This window comes from Engystomops pustulosus, chromosome 2 (assembly GCF_040894005.1).
Source record: "Engystomops pustulosus chromosome 2, aEngPut4.maternal, whole genome shotgun sequence".
NCBI lineage: Eukaryota > Metazoa > Chordata > Amphibia > Anura > Leptodactylidae > Engystomops > Engystomops pustulosus.
Genome location: NC_092412.1, coordinates 8,795,888 through 8,815,965, shown reverse-complemented (window position 1 = coordinate 8,815,965; position 20,078 = coordinate 8,795,888). Strand labels below are relative to the sequence as shown.

General features: G+C 48.1%; 1 protein-coding gene across 2 annotated transcripts; it reads right to left on the bottom strand.

Moving 5' to 3' along the window:
* Nucleotides 1-7,656: 7,656 nt before the first annotated feature.
* LOC140119806 (uncharacterized) lies at nt 7,657-19,646 on the bottom strand. Of its 2 annotated transcripts, none has more exons than XM_072139206.1 (5): nt 19,303-19,646; nt 18,067-18,698; nt 17,325-17,953; nt 16,548-16,605; nt 7,657-8,910 (listed from the first exon to the last, which is right to left on the bottom strand). In XM_072139206.1, exons 2-5 carry the CDS (start codon nt 18,149-18,151, stop codon nt 7,799-7,801), a joined length of 1,884 nt encoding a protein of 627 aa, XP_071995307.1. In that variant the 5' UTR covers nt 18,152-18,698; nt 19,303-19,646; the 3' UTR covers nt 7,657-7,798. The 2 variants fall into 2 exon arrangements, with proteins under 2 accessions (XP_071995307.1, XP_071995306.1); XM_072139205.1 differs by having other exon boundaries at nt 16,548-16,629; nt 19,303-19,644.
* Nucleotides 19,647-20,078: the final 432 nt, after the last annotated feature.

The window sequence follows — 20,078 nt, the reverse complement described above, 5'->3', positions numbered from 1 at the left end:
GTCAGGCTATATAGTACAGGGGGCTGGCAGGCTATATAGCACAGGGGCTGGCTATATACTACAGGGGGCTGGCTATATACTATAGGGGGCTGGCTGAGGGTTCTGTATCTATGGAAGATTGTTTTTGGTGCTTTCCCCATGTAACACATTTAGTTTTCTGTTAGTTTTTATGCAGCAGTTTTTGCTATATTACTGTTTTTATGCACTAAACATCAGATGATGTATAACAAGGCCGGCATTGCCTCGCTGTTATCTGCCGGAAGCTGGCACTACAGGGGACACACAGCTTGGGAGAGCATAGTCTGCACAGTCATGGCCACAAGTGATGGCACCTCTGAGGTATTTCTCCCAGAAAATTATTACAATTCCACACATTTTGTTAGACATTGGTTTATTTTCATTCTGAGCTTTTGAAAAACAGATAAACAGGCTGGATAAAATTGTTGGTACTTTTTGGAAATTGTACTTGCCCACAGGGTCTTCTCTTTTCCTCGCTGCTGCCTCTGCTGCTGTGAAAATTTATCGCTGGGGCATATTTATCAAGCTGTCTGAAAGTCAGATTATTTTTAGTTGCTCATGGCAACGAATCACAGCTCTGCTTTCATTTTACCTGTGCTCACGAATATTTTAAAGGGGAGCTGTGACTGGTTGGCCAGGGGAACTAGAAATATTCTGACTTTCAGAAGTTTGATAAATCTGCCCCTATGTGTCACACGTCTCCTGGTGCTGTAGGATAAGCATCAAGCTCCTCTGGTGGTCTTACTGTATCGCATGGTCCGACTGACCACCGAAACGCCCATTTCAGTGCAGAATTTTGTGTTGCATCTGGTATAGTGCAGCGTGTGACCCTCCTCTAGGTGTAGAGGATGTCCCCTGTCTATGGTGATGGTAGAACCGCCTCTCCTCTAGGTGTAGAGGATGCCCCCTGTCTATGGTGATGGTAGAACCTCCTCTCCTCTAGGTGTAGAGGATGCCCCCTGTCTATGGTGATGGTAGAACCTCCTCTCCTCTAGGTGTAGAGGATGCCCCCTGTCTATGGTGATGGTAGAACCTCCTCTCCTCTAGGTGTAGAGGATGTCCCCTGTCTATGGTGATGGTAGAACCGCCTCTCCTCTAGGTGTAGAGGATGCCCCCTGTCTATGGTGATGGTAGAACCTCCTCTCCTCTAGGTGTAGAGGATGCCCCCTGTCTGTGGTGATGATAGAACCTCCACTCCTGTAGGTATAGAGGATATCCCCTGTCTATGGTGATGGTAGAACCGCCTCTCCTCTAGGTGTAGAGGATGCCCCCTGTCTATGGTGATGGTAGAACCTCCTCTCCTCTAGGTGTAGAGGATGTCCCCTGTCTATGGTGATGGTAGAACCTCCTCTCCTCTAGGTGTAGAGGATGCCCCCTGTCTGTGGTGATGATAGAACCTCCACTCCTCTAGGTGTAGAGGATATCCCCTGTCTATGGTGATGGTAGAACCGCCTCTCCTCTAGGTGTAGAGGATGCCCCCTGTCTGTGGTGATGATAGAACCTCCACTCCTCTAGGTGTAGAGGATATCCCCCGTCTATGGTGATGGTAGAACCTCCTCTCCTCTAGGTGTAGAGGCTGCCCCCTGTCTATGGTGATGGTAGAACCTCCTCTCCTCTAGGTATAGAGGATGCCCCCTGTCTATGGTGATGGTAGAAACTTCTCTTCTCTAGGTGTAGAGGATGCCCCCTGTCTATGGTGATGGTAGAACCTCCTCTCCTCTAGGTGTAGAGGATGTCCCCTGTCTATGGTGATGGTAGAACCTCCTCTCCTCTAGGTGTAGAGGATGCCCCCTGTCAATGGTGATGGTAGAACCTCCTCTCCTCTAGGTGTAGAGGATGCCCCCTGTCTATGGTGATGGTAGAACCTCCACTCATCTAGGTGTAGAGGATGCCCCCTAGTCTATGGTGATGGTAGAACCTCAACTCCTCTAGGTGTAGAGGATGCCCCCTGTCTATGGTGATGGTAGAACCTCCTCTCCTCTAGGTGTAGAGGATGTCCCCTGGCTATGGTGATGATAGAACCTCCTCTCCTCTAGGTGTAAAGGATGCCTCCTGTCTATGGTGATGGTAGAACCTCATCTCTTCTAGGTGTAGAGGATGCCCCCTGTCTATGGTGATGGTAGAACCTCCTCTCCTCTAGGTGTAGAGGATGCCCCCGGTCTATGGTGATGGTAGAACCTCCTCTCCTCTAGGTGTAGAGGATGCCCCCTGTCTATGGTGATGGTAGAACCTCCTCTCCTCTAGGTGTAGAGGATGTCCCCTGGCTATGGTAATGATAGAACCTCCTCTCCTCTAGGTGTAAAGGATGCCTCCTGTCTATGGTGATGGTAGAACCTCCTCTCTTCTAGGTGTAGAGGATGCCCCCTGTCTATGGTGATGGTAGAACCTCCTCTCCTCTAGGTGTAGAGGATGCCCCCGGTCTATGGTGATGGTAGAACCTCCTCTCCTCTAGGTGTAGCGGATGTCCCCTGTCTATGGTGATTGTAGAACCTCCGCTCCTCTAGGCATAGAGGATGCCCCCTGGCTATAGTGATGGTAGAATCACCTCTCCTCTAGGTGTAGAGGATGCCCCCTGGCTATGGTTATGGTAGAATCACCTCTCCTCTAGGTGTAGAGGATGTCCCCTGGCTATGGTTATGGTAGAATCACCTCTCCTCTAGGTGTAGAGGATGTCCCTTGTCTATAGTGATGGTAGATCCTCCTCTCCTCTAGGTGTAGAGGATGCCCCCTGTCTATGTTTATGGTAGAGTCTCCTCTAGGTGTAGAGGATGCCCCCTGTCTACGGTGATGGTAGAGCCTGCTCACCTTAGGTGTAGAGGATGTCCACTGTCTATGGTGATGGTAGAGCCATGTCTCCTTAGGTGTTGAGGATGCCCCCTGTCTATGGTGATGGTGGAACTGCCTCTTCTCTAGGTGTAAAGGATGCCTCTTGGCTATGGTGATGGTAGAACCACCTCTCCTCTAGGTGTAGAGGATGCCCATTGTCTATAGTGATGGTAGCGCCTCCTCTCCTCTAGGTGTAGAGGATGCCCCCTGTCTATGTTTATGGTAGAGCCTCCTCTCCTCTAGGTGTGGAGGATGCCCCCTGTCTACGGTGATGGTAGAGCCTCGTCTCCTTAGGTGTAGGGGATATCCCCTGTCTATGGTGATAGTAGAACGGCCTCTTCTCTAGGTGTAGAGGATGCCCCCTGGCTATGGTGATGGTAGAATCACCTCTCCTCTAGGTGTAGAGGATGCCCCCTGGCTATGGTGACCGTAGAACTGCCTCTTCTCTAGGTGTAGAGGTGCCTCTTGGCTATGGTGATGGTAGAGCCTCCTCTCCTCTAGGTGTAGAGGATGCCCCCTGTCTATGGTGATGGTAGAACCACCTCTCCTCTAGGTGTAGAGGATGTCCATTGTCTATAGTGATGGTAGCGCCTCCTCTTCTCTAGGTGTAGAGGATGCCCCATGTCTATGTTTATGGTAGAGCCTCCTCTCCTCTAGGTGTAGAGGATGCCCCCTGTCTACGGTGATGGTAGAGCCTCGTCTCCTTAGGTGTAGAGGATATCCCCTGTCTATGGTGATAGTAGAACGGCCTCTTCTCTAGGTGTAGAGGATGCCCACTGGCTATGGTGATGGCAGAATCGCCTCTCCTCTAGGTGCAGAGGATGCCCCCTGGCTATGGTGACCATAGAACTGCCTCTTCTCTAGGTGTAGAGCAGGGGTCAGGAACCTTTTTGGCTGAGAGAGTCATGAACGCCACATATTTTAAAATGTTATTCCGTAAGAGCCGTACCATATGCCCCCCAGTAGATAGTTAGTCCCAGTGTCACAGGTGCTCCTGCAATCTACGTTACGGATCGCAGGCACACCCGTGCCCCTCTCCATGGCGTTCCGGCCCTTTCCAAGCTCACTCAACTCACCACTTTCCGGCCTCCGGCCCGGCTGACCTATGCTCCCGCGCCGACACTTGCGGATTTTAAGTGCTGGTGCGTCGCTGATTGGCGCTGCCACTTCCCGGGTTCCTATCAAGACCAGCGGCTCCCAGCTTTCCCTGCCAGATCTTAGTGCTTCATGTCTACGAAGAAGCTTTCCACAGTGTTTCCTTCCCAAGTGTTGACCCCCCATTGTGACCACGGACATATTCCTGATTCTGCTCCTTCGCTGCCAGCACTGATCTCTTGCTCTGCCCTTAACCTTGCATCCTTGCTGCCTGCCTTGACTGTCTGCCTGTTCCTGACCACGAGACTGCCTAGTGATGCTGTACCTCAACCTTGGCTGCCACCGTGGACAAGTCGTGCCTGTGCAACGACCTGGTGGTACCACGCTGCAGCAAGACCATGCTGCTTTAAAACCGGCTGACACTTAGATTCCGGTCCCAGGTGTCTGCTTACATCATTGTCTGCAGTGGTCCAGGGGGTTCACTACTCCAAATACTGACACCCACCACATGCCTCCCAGTAGATAGGTAGTCCCAGCACATACCCCCAGTAGATGGGTAGCCACAGCACATACTCCCAGTAGATAGATAGCCACAGCACATGCCCCAGGTAGATAGGTAGCCATAGCACATGTCCCCCAGTATATAGGTAGCCACAGCACAAAAAAATTAATATTCACTTACCAGTGCTCCCTGCAGCCAACTCTGCATCGCTCCCACGCTATTCTCTTTGACCCAGGCTTAGACAATGGCGGTGATGGCGCCTGGGTCATACAAAGGACATAAGCAGTGGTAATATCGCTGCCTGTGTCCAGTGATCAGTCTAAGAGACCACACAGCAGCCATCACTATTTATTAAAGATCTGTCTAAGAGCCATATATGGAGCCAGTGGCCAGCTGGGCCAGGGGCTGGAAAGTGGTGAGTTGAGTGAGCTTGGAAAGGGCCGGAATGCCACAGTGAGGGGCACGGGTGTGCCTGCGATCCGAGACGTAGATCGCAGGAAGACAACCCGTGACACCGGGACTACCTATCTACTGGGTTATATATGGTATGGCTCTTACGGAATAACATTTTAAAATATGTGGCGTTCATGGCTCTCTCAGCCAAAAAGGTTCCTGACCCCTGGTATAGAGGATGCCCCCTGTCTATGGTGATGGTAGAACCTCCTCTCCTCTAGGCGTAGAGGATGCCCCCTGTCTATGGTGATGGTAGAACCTCCTCTCCTCTAGGTGTAGAGGATGCCCCCTGGCTATGGTGATGGTAGAATCGCCTCTCCTCTAGGTGTAGAGGATTCCCCCTCTCTATGGTGATGGTAGAGCCTCTTCTCAAGGTGTAGAGGATGTCCCCTGTCTATGAGGATGGTAGAACCGCCTCTCCTCTAGGTGTAGAGGATGCCCCCTGTCTATGGTGACAGTAGAACCTCCTCTCCTCTAGGTGTAGAGGGTGCCCCCTGGCTATGGTGATGGTAGAATTGCCTCTCCTCTAGGTGTAGAGGATGCCCCCTGTCCATGGTGATGGTAGCGCCTCCTCTCCTCTAGGTGTAGAGGATGCCCATTGTCTATGGTGATGGTGGAGCCAACTCTTCTCTAGGTGTAGAGGATGCCCATTGTCTATGGTGATGGTGGAGCCTACTCTCATTAGGTGTAGAGGATATCCCCTGTCTACGGTGATAGTAGAATGGCCTCTGCTCTAGGTGTAGAGGATGCCCCCTGGCTATGGTGATGGTAGAACTGCCTCTCTTCTAGGTGTAGAGGATGCCCCCTGTTTATGGTGATGGTAGAGCCTCCACTCCTCTAGGAATAGAGGATGCCCCCTGTCTATGGTGATGGTAGAACTGCCTCTTCTCTAGGTGTAGAGGATGCCCCTGGCTATGGTAATGGTAGAACCGCCTCTCCTCTAGGTGTAGAGGATGTAACCTGTCTATGGTGCTGTTAGAACCTCCTCTTCTCTAGGTGTAGAGGATGCCCTCTGTTTATGGTGATGGGAAAACCGTTTCTCCTCTAGGCATAGAGGATGCCCCCTGTTTATGGTACAACCACGTCTCATCTAGCTATAGAGGATGTTCCCTGTCTATGGTGATGGTAAAAGCAGCTCTAATATAGATGTAGAGAATGCCACCTGTCTATAGTGAACCCCCACTTCTCTAGGTGTAGAGGATATTCCGTCTATGGTTATGGTAGACCTGCCTCTCCTCTAGTTGAAGACAATGTCCCCTGTGTATGGTTATGGTTGAACCACCTCTAAGTGTAGAGGATGCCCCCTGTCTGTGGTTAGGGTTGAAGCACCTCTCCTCTAGTTGAAGAGGATGCCACTTGTGTATATTGATGGTAGAGCCGCCTCCCCTCTAGGTGTAGAAAATTTCTATGGTGATGGTAGTACAGTGCCTTGTAGTATTATATACAGCCATAACAACCCAAAAAAATATAAACATAATACTTAACTTCACGCTCCAGCCCCAGGGCTCCCCTGCTGCTCTGTCTCGTCTTCTCCTAGCTGCCGTGTCTACTGTGAAGAGACATAGGCCGGCCATAAAGCACGCCAGCCTGAGTCATGTATAGCGGTGCGCACAGATGGGTCTGTGCTTCACTGCTTTGTCTGTCAATTACATTGAAGACGCGGTTTTTTATTTTTTAGGTAGTGTGGTCTTGTCAGCGCTTGGTAAGGCTGTGCTATTGGTGATCTGCCGCCCCCCCCCACTGGGGAGCCACAATCTGCCGCCTGAGGTGGGAACTTTATCCCAACTCATGGCAGATGTGGCGCTGATTGGTTGCAGAAATGGGCATGGGTTAAGGTCACATCCTTATTGAGGGGAAGGGTTAGGGTTCTTTCTTTTGTGGCACCATATGAGTTTCACACCCTGACTCTGTAAGGAAGTCTCTCCTAGGACCTGCTGATCTCTCAGGTCACACAAGCTGCGGGCCCTAGGCCATCTGACAAAGCATTTATAAGCCGGTGTTGTGACATTTCCTACTGAATGACTGGAAAGAAGTTTTGTTAAACTGTGTTCAGCACCAGGGACCTAGTGATACAATCTCTCTTTCCATATTCCGCCTGTTAGGCTCTAGAAGTTGGTGGCCATCTCAGATGATACTTGCGTCAGCTGCTCGGCATCGGTAGGCACATACGTTTGTCCGCGGGTCCTTCCCTCTTGGTATCAGTAACAATGTGCTTTAGTGATATTAAGAAAAAATGTTTTCCACTTTTTGTTATTCTGTAGGAAGTTATTATGTCCTGGAAGGAAACAAATTACACTGCCTGGAAGTGGTTAACAACTGCGTCTCCAAATACCAGATTCTAGATCTTCCCCGGCATTGTCCTCATAGATTAGAGAGAATCTGGTCCCACTAAGTAGAGACGTCTGAGATGTCTATTTTCTCCTACATGTCAGGTGTGTGGCGTGTGACTTGGAGACGTGTAGTGGCCGTATTTATATGACCATCGTCTCTGCCATGTGATACGTCTTGTTTTGCTGTTGTTATGGTCATTCCCCGGTATGTAATGTCTATTATGTATCAGAAATGACGGCCGCGCGTCTCTTGTTCTTAGGTCACTTGTTTATTTGAAAATGTAACAGATAAAAAATAAACCTTGACAAATTATCGGGATCAGGTCTTTATAGAAATATTATATCATAGCCGGACGTTCATGCGCTGACGCCACTGCCGGTGACACCCCCCCCCCCTTCCTCCACTGCCGCCCCCCCCCCTCCTCCACACCCCTTTCTGAGCTAAAAGTCCTGATAAATCTCCCCCATTGTTCATAATGTAAGCTTTTAGGTAAACATATATACTGCAGAATTCATCTACAGCCAGGAAATGAATAGAGATCTAACCTAGTCACATTTCTTAGGATTATGAACATTAACACGGCTTCTCCTCTGTGTGACTTCTCTTATGTCTAACAAACGCTGATTCCCAGTGAAAATGTTTCCCACATTTTATACATGAGAAGGGCTTTAACCCTGTGTGAATTCTCTGATGTTCAACAAGACTTGATCGCCGGTTAAAGCATTTCCCACATTCGGTACATGAAAATGGCTTCTCCCCTGTGTGAGTTCTCCGGTGTTGAACAAGATTTGATTTCTGATGAAAACATTTCCCACATTCATTGCATAAAAATGGCTTCTGCCCTGTGTGAGTTCTCTGGTGTTGAACAAGATTTGATTTCTGATTAAAACATTTCCCACATTCGTTGCATAAAAACGGCTTCTCCCCTGTGTGAGTTCTTTGGTGATCGAAAAGACTTGATTTCTTAGTGAAGGATTTCCCACATTCAGTACACGAAAATGGCTTCTCCCCGGTGTGAGTTCTCTGGTGTTCAACAAAACTGGATTTGATTGTAAAGTTTTTTCCACTTTCAGTACATGAATATAGCTTTTCTCCTGTGTGGCTTCTCTGATGTATAATGATTTCCGATTTATTAGTAAAACATTTTCTACATTCAGTACCAGAAAATGGCTTCTCCCCTGTGTGAGTTCTCTGGTGTTGAACAAGATTTGATTTCTGATTAAAACATTTCCCACATTCATTGCATAAAAATGGCTTCTGCCCTGTGTGAGTTCTCTGGTGTTGAACAAGATTTGATTTCTGATTAAAACATTTCCCACATTCGTTGCATAAAAACGGCTTCTCCCCTGTGTGAGTTCTTTGGTGATCAAAAAGACTTGATTTCTTAGTGAAGGATTTCCCACATTCAGTACACGAAAATGGCTTCTCCCCGGTGTGAGTTCTCTGGTGTTCAACAAAACTGGATTTGATTGTAAAGTTTTTTCCACTTTCAGTACATGAATATAGCTTTTCTCCTGTGTGGCTTCTCTGATGTATAATGATTTCCAATTTATTAGTAAAACATTTCCTACATTCAGTACAAGAAAATGGCTTCTCCCCTGTGGAAAGATGCGACTGATTATCTTCTACTTCACCACAAGGAGCTGAGGGGGGACGTCCATGGGAACCTCTTGTACTTTCATCTCCTGGAATATACAGGGAAGATATTAATATTGTGAGTTTCCCTTTTCCCAGGTTCCGGCAGATATAAAGGGAGGGGTCAGGAATATACTGAGGGTAACGAGTCCTGGTCAGGAGAAGTGCTGGAGATGATGTGTGACAGTGAATAGTAGAGTAGAAGGTTTAGTGAGGATTATGGATTACGAGTGGATGGGGTTGGGCTGATCAGAGCAGATGATTGTTCTAGGGGTTTTTCTTTGTTTTGAACATTGATTTTTATAGATTTTCCCAGGATAATGTTACATACAGGCATGAATAAAAATGATTTACAAAGACACGTATGAGTTGTCGTTTCTTGGCGACAAGAGGTGGATATACGGAGATCGTAGCGATGCGGACTGAGAGTTTGTATAGTTAGACATCGATGGACTCGTATGACGAGCTGAGCCATATGTCCCCATTGTTTAAGAAGTTCGGGATCTTGTGGCCAATAGATTTTTCGTACAGGCAGTTTTCAATTACCTAATTACCTTTGCAACAGGCGGAGGGGCGGGGTTTTTCCAGTATTTGGCAATTTGGTTACTCCACGCCCCAGTAGCCTCTTTGTTCCTCCTTCCCGTCTGTGCAGAATAGCAGGCCCGCGGCTGTGAGGTCACTGCTCCGGAGCCACTGCGCATGCGCAGACGGCAGGCTTCTTGGCTCTGGCTACTCCACGCCCCAGTAGCCTCTTTACTAAATTAACTTTTATTTTGCTAAAATGTAATCAAAAGATTGCGGGGACGTGAGGATTAGCCCTTAAAAGAGCCTATCGATGTACCTACCACCCCATCTACATTTATAGGTAGATATGTGTTGGTAGGTTCCCTTTAATGGTGTTTTCTAAATGAATGATGCACCTAAAGACCTTGGGAGGGACTCTGAATGTTAGTAGCCATTGCTTCTCCTTTATCAGACCATTTGTTCATTTGCGTTTGTACGGCCTCTCACTGGTTGTCAACTAGTAGTTTATAGAAGGTGGATAGCCCTTTTCTACATTCAAATTAAATTTAGTTTTGTTGAAGGCGACTACCGAGGGGGCAGATGCACCAACTAATCATTTGGTCTGCAAGTGGCTGCAACCAGAGACATTCACCCCAGCCCAGATGGTTGAGAAAGTTGTCCTGGATTGTTTCCTGAGGGCCTTACCGGGTGAGATCCAACAATGGGGGGAGGCTCCCATCTGTTGGACCTGCCAGGAGCCAGGTCATATTGCAGCCCATTGCCCCAATTCCTCTGAGCCCATGGACAGCAGTTATACCAGAGGGGACTCTCTCTATGCTGTCCCTGTTTACACGGCTACTAGCCCCGACCCTGCTAGTGAGTGTCAACTGTGCCAGTTGACTGTGGCAGGACGTCCCAGGTTGGCCCTGCTGGACTCAGACAGCTGGGTGACTTTGATTAATGGCTCTCTCATAGACCACAAGACGATCACAGGGCGCACAGTCGGAGTCCTGTGCATTCATGGGTACGTAAAGGACTACCCCACCATAATGCTCAACTTCCAGACCTCCTGTGGAGAGCCACGACATGAAGCGGCGGTTGTCATGAACTTGCCCCATGATCTGATTTTGGGTCGGGACTTCCCCATGTTCTGGACTTTATGGCGGGGAAAACAAGAGTTAGGCGGACATTCTCCTATGTCGTCTGGACAGGTCTCAGAACCCGAGCCTGATGACCCAGACTCTGGGGTTCCTGCCGTAGGGGTGTCCACCACAGAAGAAGAGGGTAATGTAATGTCTCCCCTAGATGTTATGGCAGGCGAAACTGAGGAGGTAGTGACAGGGCCACAGTTGTCAGGTCTGGAGGTGTCCCGTGATAACTTTGGTACTGCACAACTCCAAGACCCCACTCTGGTCCCACTCAGAGAAAACGTAGTCGAGATTAATGGAGTACCTCAACACCCAGGCGCGGAATGATGGTTAATCAAGAATTGTTGTTCCGAGTTGATCAGGTGCACGGTGAAACCCGGGAGCAGTTAATGGTACCTCAGCCATATCGTCAGACGGTATTGGACCTTGCCCATAAGCATGTGATGGGAGGGCACCTAGGTACCACAAAAACACTGGAACGCATCTTGCAGCTCTTTTATTTGCCCGGAGTGTACGATAGGGTAAAAAGGTATTGTGAGACTTTCCCTGAGTGTCAATTACATGCTCCCATGGTACACTTTCGAAGTCCGTTGGTGCCTCTGCCCATTATTGAGGTACCCTTTGAAAGGGTCGCTATGGATTTGGTGGGTCCGCTGGTTAAATCCGCTCTGGGGCACCAACATATTCTGGTAGTCATGGACAATGCTGCCCGATATCCTGAGGCCATTCCACTACGGCACACCTCTGCGAAACGAATTGCTAAGGAATTGTTTGCCATGTTTTCCCGGGTGGGACTGCCCAAGAGATCCTCACAGATCAGGGGACCCCTTTTATGTCAACGGTAACCAAGGAGCTATGTCGGATCTTTAATATTAAACACTTACGCACCTCTGTGTACCATCCTCAGACGGATGGATTGATAGAACGGTTTAACAAAACTCTAAAGAGTATGCTAAAAAAGGTGGTAAACAAGGATGGGAAGGACTGGGATGTACTGTTGCCATATTTAATGTTCGCCTTCTGAGAAGTCCCACAAGCCTCTACTGGGTTTTCACCATTTGAGTTAGTGTATGGCAGACATCCCAGGGGTCTCCTGGACATAGCCGAAGAGACATGGGAACAAGAGCCCACCCCCAACAAAAGTGCAATAGACCATATCGCAGATATGCAGGACAGGGTGGCGGCCGTCATCGAGCTTATGGAGGAGGCACAAAGAACCCAAAGCCGAGTTTATAACAGGTCAGCAAAAGTAAGGACCTTTAATCCCAGTGATCGTGAGTTGGTGCTAGTCCCCACTGTAGAAAGTAAATTTCTCGCTAAATGGCAAGGACCGTATGAGGTGCTAGAGAAGGTAGGAGAGGTAAATTACAGGATACGTGAGCACCGGACGGAGAAAACCCGAGCAGACTTATCATGTAAATCTGTTAAAGGCCTGGAAAGACAGAGAGAGTCTGCATACAGAGATGGTTCTGGCTAGTCCACCTCCTGCGCTACCCTCACAGGCTGCAGATAAGCCAGTGCCGGATGCAGAAGTGCGAATAGCCGATACCCTTACCAAAGAGCAACAGCGAGAGGCTCGAGAGTTTGTAGCAAGAAATACAGATGTGTTCTCAGAGTTGCCTGGTTACACATCTGTAATTAAACATGATATTGTCACTGAGCCAGGGGGAAAGGTAAGATCAAGGCCGTACCGAGTCCCAGAGGCTCGTAGACAAGCCATTTCAGAGGAAGTTCAGAAGATGCTGAAGCTAGGGGTTATTGAGGAGTCCAAAAGTGAGTGGGCCAGTCCAATTGTTCTAATCCCCAAACCTGATGGGACGTTGCGATTTTGCAACGATATTAGAAAATTGAATGAGGTGTCTAAGTTCGATGCCTATCCCATGCCACGGGTTGACGAGCTTATTGAGAGACTAGGGGGAGCTCGATACTTCACCACCCTGGATCTAACTAAAGGCTATTGGCAGGTACCCCTGACAGATAGGGCTTTATCACCCCTTTTTCACTATGTTGTGTTACCGTTCGGGGTTCATGGGGCCTCCGCCACCTTCCAATGGTTAATGGACATAGTGTTAAAGCCACATAGGCTGAAGCGTATCTCCTATCTGGATGATATCATCATTTACAGCCAAGACTGGGAGAGTCACTAGACCAAGGTACAGGCCGTAGTAAACTCTCTGAGGACAGCCGGCTTGACCGCAAACCCCAAGAAATGTGCGCTGGGAATGGAGGAGACACACTATTTGGGGTATGTGATCAGTCGAGGGATAGTTAAACCTCAGGTCAACAAGATCGACGCTATCCAGGGTTGGCCTCAACCAGTGAGCACCAAACAAGTCAGAGCATTCCTGGGCATTGTCGGGTACTACAGACGGTTTATACCAAACTTTGCCACAGTATCCGCTCCCCTGAATGGACCTGCTGAAGGGTAAAAGGCCTGTCATGGTGCGGTGGAATGAACAAGCAGAAGGGGCTTTTCAGGCATTGAAGTCTGCGTTGTGTGGATCTCCCATCCTCATTGCGCCAAACTTCAAGAGAGAGTTTATTGTGCAGACGGACGCGTCAGATGTAGGACTGGGAGCTGTCCTGTCTCAGGAGGTGAATGGAGAAGAACACCCCATTACCTACCTGAGCAGGAAGCTCACGCCAGCAGAGAAAAATTACAGTATCGTAGAGAAGGAATGTCTGGCGATAAAGTGGGCATTAGAGTCCCTACGGTACTACTTGCTGGGACGACAGTTCCGTCTCATAACTGACCACTCTCCTCTCACGTGGATGAGTAGAACTAAAGAGAGGAACGCGAGGGTCACTAGGTGGTTCTTGTCCCTCCAAAATTTCAGTTTCATGGTGGAGCACAGAGCCGGGAAGCTACAGGGCATTGCGGATGCTTTGTCCCGGATGCATTGCTTAATGTCAGGAGTTCGCCCCGGTGGATCTGAACTGAGGGGGAGGGTATGTGAGAAAGTGAGAGGTGTTGTGTGGGAAAACCGCTATCTGTCTTACAAGCAGATAAAATGCAGGTGGTAAAAGCCCTGGATTTGTCTGCAGTAACCCAAGGGTTAATGCAGACATGTGGTAAGCAGGACTAGTCTGATTGGTCTATGTTGGTGCGGGTCACAGACCTCGTTAGAGCCTGATTTACTCTGCAGGCCAGAAGCAGTAGGTGAGGCACTACCTGGAGAGCTGAAGGCTGGACCGTGTTTACACTGCAAAGGTAACTGAGAGCCTCCTGTACTACTGCTGGCCAAGAGCGTGTGCCAGGCAGCCTGGTACCCGTATAGCTAGGACCTGATATTGTATTAGGCAGTGCCTAGCCGGGAAGGATTTATTTTTGTGTTGATTTATATGTGCCAAAACCAAGGCTGAATTTATGTTGTTTTTTGAAGTGTGAATAAAACACTTTATTTGGACTCTAACTCTGCGTGTGTCCCTGCTTCCTGCACTACTGCCAGGCATCTACCTGAGCAATTCCTCACACTACAGTGATGCAGGATCTTATCTTGGTTAATCCCTGAGCTGAGTGGTTTTGCTGATAAAACAATTATACCATTTAGGACCTTGGGAAAGCTGGGACAGGCTGGATTACAAATTACACTGAGTTTTGTTCTATTCATTTATTTATAGCATCACAGGTTTTTTGTATCAGATGTTCATATTCCCAGAATACCCCTTTAAGTAATTTAATTGTGAGTGGTTTAGGCCCATGTTTAGCACTTGACATTTTGATATATATAATTTATAGTACGAGACGCGGCTGTATTTTTCCATAATTTGCATTGCGGCAGGTGGTTTGAGAGGATTAGAATAGTGTCGTCTGTACATAGGGGTCTATTTTGTGGTCTGCGTCTCCTATTTTAATGCCTGAGATTTGGGGGGTTCTCCTTATTGATTCTGCTAGGGGGGGTTCTATGGTCATAGTAAATATTAATGGGGAGAGGTGGCACCCCTGTCTGGTACCGTCGGTAGATCCATAATACTTAGAGTATAGTAGTAATAGACGATCTAGGATGTCGCCCTTGATTCCAAATTTCTCTAACGTTACCTGCATGAATTTCCAATGGACCCTGTCCAACGCCTTCTCCGGAGACTCGGCTATTTGTATTATATCTCGTGTCCTTCTGGTAATGTCTCGTGTTTGTCTCCCTTTGATCTTTGGTGATAACGAATGGTAAGATGGAGGAAGTTCTATTGGCTGTGATTTTGGTGGATTGGTGATTGGTCTAAAATTCATTGGCCTGTCCGGGTTTTTGCCGGGTTTCGGGAGGGTTATAATTAGAGATTGTAACGTCTCCTCGGGGATTTATCTCTTCCCTTTTATAGAATTTAGAGTTTTTAAGAAATGTGGTTTTATTATGTTGTAGAATGTTTTAAAATATTCATTTGTATTTTTGTATTCATTCGTTATTGTTTGGGATTTTTAATCGCCAGATCAAGTTCCTTGCTATTAATTGGTTTATTTAAAGTTTCTATTTGCTGTTCTGAGAACTTTTGGGAGTGAGATTTGGGATAGAAAATCATTGATTACACTCTCCGAAGGTTGAGGGCTGGATAAGTCGTCTTTTAGATGATATAATATTCACAGATTGTGTTAGCTTTGCCTTGAGGATTAATCATTTTATTTTCGTTTTGGTTGAATATACAGGCAGTCCCCCGGTTATGTACAAGATAGGTTCCATAGGTTTGTTCTTAAGTTGAATTTGTATGCAAGTCGAAACTATATACTTTATAATTGGAGCTCAAAATGTTTTTGTCCCAGTGACAATTGGAGTTTAAAAATTTTTTGCAGTAATGGGACCGAGGATTATCACTAAAGCTTCAGTACATACACCGTACTTACTATAGTAAAGCATCCAGAGAGCTTCACAGAGGCCAGAGGGGTCCATCTTCAACTAGGGGTTGTCTGTAAGTCGGGTGTCCTTAAGTAGGAGACCACCTGTACAAGGTATTTTTTGTTTGGAACGTCCGTTTTTCATCCTGTTGGCCAGGACTTTGCCCGTAGTATTTGGCTTTACATCTTCTCGTTAGATTCTAGTCGGCTTTGCTGGAGCTGGTTTCGCTCCCATCTTAATTCTTGAATCTGTTTGGTGAGTATTTGGGAGGGGGATATTTTGTTTTTGGTTTCTAGTATTGTTATTAGATGTAATAATGAAGAGGTTTTGGCCATCTTGCTGCTTGTTGCATGAGTCGGCCTCTTCTGAAGTTCTTTTGGGCGCACCATAGATCAGCGTCTGACGTGTCTGGACTGTGGTTAAACTTTAAAAATTTTGATCATTTTGAATATTTGGGTTTGAGATAAGAATGTGAGATGGGGGCGTGGTCCGACCGTGAAATTTGACCAATGTTTACAGACGTTACTTTTTTGTAATAGCCATTTTTCCACTAGGATTAGATCCATCCTGGAATATGAATTGTGTGGTAGAGTAAAACGTATCATCCTGTAAGACTCTTCAGACAGGAGGAGATTAGAGAAACTCAAACTATCGCAAGAACTGCTAGAATTGGGGCCGGGGGGGGGGGGGGGGGGTCATCTAGGCTTGAACTGGGATTATTATGTGTCCCTGTTTTATGTTATTGACTTTTTCTATTATACTTTTGATAAAAGAGCATTGTTTTCTGTTGGAAGCTTCTATAGAGATCAGAGTAAACACTTTGTTATCAATTTTACGTTCTAGGAGTTTTGAAGTGAATGGAAGAGGTGAGATAAGACAATAGTTCAACAGAGGAGACGAGGCCGGAGATTCTCTGATTCTATAGGACGGGGGTGACAGATACAGGATTACAGGAAGAGGGAACAAGACCAGTGCATAACAAAGGGTTAAAGAGGTGAGTGATAGCGGATGAGGAAGGGGAGGGTTGGGATAAGGTGTGAGGTGTGAGCTGGACATCATGGAGGAAACATCCGATAGACCAGACGGGAGGAGGAGAGCAGAGACAGATGAGCCGGTGTCTGTGTCATCTCCATCTCCTCCCCTGGATGTGACCTCTCCCTGCAATGTACAAGGGAAGAATAACCCACAAGATACATGAAAGGCTCTTACCCTCCTCTGTCACTGATGAGGGGATTTCCTCTCCGCTCCTCCTTCCACCACAACTTTCCTGGAAAGATCCAACATGAAGGACCTGAGAAAAGAAGGAAATGTCTCCAGAGATTCTCTTATATCCAAGTGATGGACAGAAACCTCCAGAACCAGGAACTAAGGGGAATAATCTCCTGCAGGAGGAGACGGGATCCACATTCATCCCAATATTTTACACATCAACATCAATGTTCCGGTTATATTACTGCATAACCCGATGTGACCCGATCCTGAGGTGGAGACTCATGGACACCAGGGACAAGATTATTCACTTCTCCTGCTCTTCTACCATTTATAGTTATGTCCGACCAACATCTCCCCATAGACCAGTGATGGCGAACCTTTTAGAGCCTGAGTGCCCAAACTTCAACCAAAAGCCACTTATTTATTGCAAAGTGCCAGCACAGCAATTTAAGCAGTAATGTATTTCTCCTTGCTCTTTGACAACTAAGGAGACACCGACGCATTCTCCTAAAGACACCGACGCAGTTGAAAGGAGGAGGGCAAAATCATTGTAGGAAGATTCTGTAGGAAGATTCTTTGAGTTCTGTCTGGTGAAGTTCATGCTGGGGTGATGGCCTGGGTGCCCACACAGAGAGCGCCGAGTGCCGCCTCTGGCACCAGTGCCATAGGTTCGCCATCACTGCCATAGACCCTCCACCCACTGCTGCTGGAGAAGGTAAGTAGCCTCATTACATCCATCTATAGAGGATTCACAGGAACCTCAGCTCCACCTACCTGATGATCCAGTGGGACGTTCTCCTCCGGGTCCTCTTTAACAACATGGAAATATAGAGGACTGGGACATCTCTCTGGTTCCTCTTTGATATCTCGGGAATCTCCAGGACTGGGACATCTCTCTGGTTCCTCTTTGATATCTCGGGAATCTCCAGGACTGGGACATCTCTCTGGTTCCTGTGTAATATCCCGGGAATCTCCAGGACTGGGACATCTCTCTGGTTCCTGTGTAATATCTCGGGAATCTCCAGGACTGGGACATCTCTCTGGTTCCTGTGTAATATCCCAGGAATCTCCAGGACTGGGACATCTCTCTGGTTCCTGTGTAATATCTCGGGAATCTCCAGGACTGGGACATCTCTCTGGTTCCTGTGTAATATCCCGGGAATCTCCAGGACTGGGACATCTCTCTGGTTCCTGTGTAATATCTCGGGAATCTCCAGGACTGGGACATCTCTCTGGTTCCTGTGTAATATCCCGGGAATCTCCAGGACTGGGACATCTCTCTGGTTCCTGTGTAATATCTCGGGAATCTCCAGGACGGGGACATCTCTCTGGTTCCTGTGTAATATCCCGGGAATCTCCAGGACTGGGACATCTCTCTGGTGGATTTCTCTGACTGGATCCATCTATAGGAAATATACACAGTGACTGATACATTGTCTATATGTGATGAGGAGATGATGGAGGAGGTGACCTCACACCTGCTCTGTCCTCTATAATCAGGAAGGTCTCCTCTTACCTGGTGATGTGAGGGGCTGGTGGTCCTCCATCATGATGTCCTTGTACTGGTCCTTGTGTCCTTCTATATACTCCCACTCCTCCATGGAGAAATAGACAGTGACGTCCTGACACCTTATAGGAACCTGACACCCACAATGACACAGTCATCACCCAGACCCCTCCCTTGTGTTATTGTACAATGTCCCAGCATTCCCGGCAGCGCTCACCTCTCCGCTCAGCAGCTCAGTGATCCTGGAGGTAAGTTCTAGGATCTTCTGCTCATGTATCAGTGAATGAGGTGGAGGCTCGGTGATGGGGCTCTGGGTCCATCCTCCTGACACACGGGGGGTCACACACTCACCAGACGACTTCTTCACTACTGTGTAATCCTGTGTATGGGGAGACACTGATCACTACATAGATCCTAAGAATCCTTCACCTCTCCAGTCATTTCCCGCTGTTATTCCTAGAGATAAGAGCCGTGTCCTGGGAGACTCTCACCTCTCCGGTTATCAAGGAGATCATCTCCAGGGTGAGCTCCAGGATCCTGGCCGCCATCTGCTCTCTGTCCTTCTCCCGGATCCCTGGGGGATCATTGATGGAAAGGATCATCTTTAGGAGAAACCTCTGGGAGTCCTGGATCTATAGAACCTGAGGAAACATGACAAGAACTAAGAGCAAACTCTATATGAAGCAATTGTGTCCATGACATGTGTGATGTGACAGATGGGGATTCTCCAGACACTGGAGGGGAGGTCACTGGACTGAGGGAGGAGTGATGGCGCTGGACTGTGCCGCTCCTCACTGATAGCACATACTGGACCCCACATGGAGGGACCTGGAGCATGCTGGGAGTTGTAGTCCCTCCATATAGTGTGTGTGCTCCTGGAGCATGCTGGGAGTTGTAGTCCCTCCATATAGTGTGCACGCTCCTGGAGCATGCTGGGAGTTGTAGTCCCTCCATATAGTCTGTGTGCTCCTGGAGCATGCTGGGAGTTGTAGTCCCTCCATATAGAGTGTGTGCCCCTGGAGCATGCTGGGAGGTGCAGTCCCTCCATATAGTGTGTGTGCTCCTGGAGCATGCTGAGAGGTGTAGTCCCTCCATATAGTGTGTGCGCTCCTGGAGCATGCTGGGAGTTGTAGTCCCTCCATATAGTGTGTGCTCCTGGAGCATGCTGGGAGTTGTAGTCCCTCCATATAGTGTGTGTACTCCTGGAGCATGCTAGGAGTTGTAGTCCCTCCTCTGGTCACTTACCTCTTCTCTCCTCAGTGCAGGACACTCTCTATCTCACACACCTCCTCCTGCTCACTATCCACTAGTCATGTGACCCGGGAGTGTGATGTCACTGAGGGACGGGGCCTCCGGGATGTAGATGTGTATAGATGAGGACCTGTGATGATGTCAGTACAGGGGGCGGGGCACAGAGATGTCATGTGATCACTAGTGATGTGGAGGCTCCTCCCGGAAGCGGCTGATTCCTTCCTCTGTACAAGTGATGGAGACAGCAGGACGTCGGCTCCGTGTAGTCGGGGGCTTTGTACATGCGCAGTGCAGGGGAGGAGGAGCCTCCATGTAGGATATAACACACAGAGAGCAGATACATGGCGGACAATAGATATAATTACTGCTCCTCCATCACCAGGACAGAGGAGCCGCTGCCCCCATAAGACACAAAACAGTCCTTATCATTTGTAAGGTGACTCTCAAATTTAACCCTTTATAGCTAGAAATGGCTCCCGGGGAGAGCGCACACTAAGACCCTCCTAGAAGATGCAGAATCTCAACACGTAAAATCCTCAGCAGAGGGGCTTGAAAAGGTGATAGAATACTGCAATGCTATCGGCCCTAGCAAATATCTCCCCAAAAATTCACTTTCCCTAAACATGTAGATGAACTTTATTTCTCACATAGAACTGTGTCCAGGGAGACAGAATGGGGCTTATTTACTTACCTGTCCTGTCGCGTTCCCCAAAGTGCATTCTCCGACCAGAATGCCCTGTGCCGCGATTCACTAAGATCCTGCGCCCGAT

What these genes read in the sequence shown, in the direction of transcription:
- LOC140119806 (XM_072139205.1), bottom strand. Translation starts at nt 18,151, where the DNA reads ATGGAGGAGTGGGAGTATATAGAAGGACACAAGGACCAGTACAAGGAC. An exon ending in CCAGCCCCTCACATCACCAG is followed by an intron (nt 17,954 to 18,066) that starts GTAAGAGGAGAC and finishes TATTTCCTATAG; the next exon opens with ATGGATCCAGTCAGAGAAAT. An exon ending in ACGTCCCACTGGATCATCAG is followed by an intron (nt 16,630 to 17,324) that starts GTAGGTGGAGCT and finishes TTCTTTTCTCAG; the next exon opens with GTCCTTCATGTTGGATCTTT.